Below are 2,136 nucleotides of genomic sequence, written 5' to 3'. Positions count from 1 at the left end.
CCCCTGGCCCATCCCCGCCCGCCTGCGGCGTCTGCGCAGGGCCAGGCCCGGTCCCAGGGTGCGGGGGCGCAGCTGGAGGTCGCGCCACCCCGGCCTTCGCTGCAGGGATGCCGCCCGGTGGCGAGCTCTGTCCGCGCCACCCCGCGGGGCCCCTCGCGTCCCTTACGCAGCGCGCCCTGGCCGGGGGCTGCGAGGGGGGGAGGAGAGGCAGGAAGTCGCCGCGGCCCCCGCCGGGAAGACGATGTGGGCAGGGGCTGCTCCGAGGAGGGCTCGGGACCGGGGTGACGGTCGGTCCTGGCCCGCCGAGCTCCGCAGGAAATCGGGAAGGGCCGGGGCGCGGGGCGCAGCGCAAGCCCCCCGGGGGAGGAAGCCGCGGCTCCAGCCCGAGGGTCACCGAAGAACCTGGGCCCGGGCAGGCGTCCCCCGGCCCTCCGACTCGCGCGCCCGTGCAGGCAGAGCCAGCCTGAGGCCAGCGCGGGTGGGCAGGACAGAGGCGCGGCGACGCTGACACCGGGCGGGGAGGCATGTGTGACTTAGTCCCCCGGCCTCAGCCTCTGGAGGGAACCCGGGGAGTGACGGTCTCCCCGTGGCCGTGGGGCGAGTGGCCCCGACCCCGCCCGTGCGTGCGCGATGCTGTGCGCAGAGGGACGTGGCCGAGGGCGAGGGCTGGCCTCTGCAGGTCACGGAGCACGGAGCATGGCCACCACCGTCCGCAGTGGCTCGGGAGGGAGGGCGGGGACTTCATTCATCTCCCGTCTGTCCCCAGCGGCTAATCTGCACAGACCAGCATCTCCGGGAAACCGGCCCCTCCGGGACGCGGGCTCAGTGTTTCCGAAGTCACGCGCTGTGTTACATTGTGTCGTTCTCCACCAGCCGCAGGGGCTCTAGACCAGGAGGCGTGACTAGCCTTGGGTTCTTCCCTGAGTGGAAACAAGCCTGCAGGAGACCGGCTCGAAACCTCCCACTGCCCCTGCCCGACTTGCAGGCCCGAGGCAGGCCGGGGTGTGGCACTGGCCCAGGGCCAGGGGAGGCCGAGGTCAGGACTCCGCATTGTTAGCAAATAATTCGGCGCGGTTGCCTGCCCGCGCACTGGCTTTTTCTGCGGGAAGGGCCATGTAACCTGTTACCAGATCTGGGGGAGGCTGTGGGGAAGATGACTCAACCTTTCAATTTATCTGCTTTTCAGAGAGTTCTCCTCATCGGGTGAGTGGGGAAGTCGCACCCCCGTTCTTGCAGGCTTTAAAAAGTCCCTTCTCCTTTTCAGTGAACTAGTGAAGCATGCACTCCCCCCAGTTAAATTATGTCACAGCTAAGACAGGGTCGGCCCAGTTCCCCAGGTAGTGCCGGGCCTTCTCTGCAGCCCCTGGAGGACGGAGTGACCGGGACTTGTTCACTTGCCCTTGACCGCATGGCGGCTGGGCTTGGGCCAGCGCAGGAAGCTTGCTCCTGCCTAGAACCGCTGCTTTCATTTAAGCATCGCGGGAGGAAAGAATCCTTTCATTGTTCACGGTTCAAGGACGCACCCCAGTGACTTGGCAAGTGTGGTACAAGCCCTCCTGCCTCCAGGCAGTTGCTCCTGAGCCTTGGATGTAGTAACAAATGGGGGGGTGGTCACCGGAAAAACTTTTTATTATTTCTTAAAGTTATTTCTTCATCTTGAGACGGTGGCAGGAATGAGGAAGTGGCTGTGGCAGCGAGGTGGGGGGATGCAGCTCGCACCAGGCCGGTGCCACCACTGGGGTTTTAGGACGTCAGGTCTGGGATGTTGGCCAGAGCTGCAGCTGGCTCGGGCCAGAGGAAAGGGGCTCATTAGACTCCTCCATCCTGACTCGGGCCCACAGCCAAGGCCCGGTTAACTGGTGGTGGAGCAGAGGTTCTTATTGGGTTTTAATTTGCTATGAAAGTGAGAAAGCGGGGAGGGGGCGCCCTTCTCCAGTCTCCCCTAGGGATGTTGGGCACGCTCTGCTCACACTCTGCATGTTTTTAGAGGCCACCAGGCCGGGACTCCTGCACTTGGCCACATGGGACCCTCCACCCTAATCACCCCGGCCCCATGTGAGCAGGGCTTCCTACCGCCCGGCTGGGGTTTTTGTGAGGGTCCAATGACTTCCTTGGCAAAGGGTCTTGCGGGCCCTG

At 64.8% G+C, this 2,136-nt stretch overlaps 1 protein-coding gene across 2 annotated transcripts in view; it reads left to right on the top strand.

The window, feature by feature from the left end:
- Positions 1-1,110: 1,110 nt before the first annotated feature.
- PKM (pyruvate kinase M1/2) overlaps positions 1,111-2,136 on the top strand; it is a 25,799-nt gene continuing 24,773 nt past the window's right edge. The window contains exon 1 of one of the 2 annotated variants that reach the window (XM_006167270.3): positions 1,111-1,203. In XM_006167270.3, the coding sequence (XP_006167332.1) occupies positions 1,154-1,203 (50 nt within the window). In that variant the 5' untranslated portion in view covers positions 1,111-1,153. The remainder of the gene's footprint in view (positions 1,204-2,136) is intronic. The other variant, XM_006167269.3, reaches the window with a different exon arrangement.

This window comes from Tupaia chinensis, unplaced genomic scaffold (assembly GCF_000334495.1).
Source record: "Tupaia chinensis unplaced genomic scaffold, TupChi_1.0 Scaffold144682_1, whole genome shotgun sequence".
Classification (NCBI taxonomy): domain Eukaryota; kingdom Metazoa; phylum Chordata; class Mammalia; order Scandentia; family Tupaiidae; genus Tupaia; species Tupaia belangeri.
This window is presented reverse-complemented; position numbering and strand designations above follow the sequence as displayed.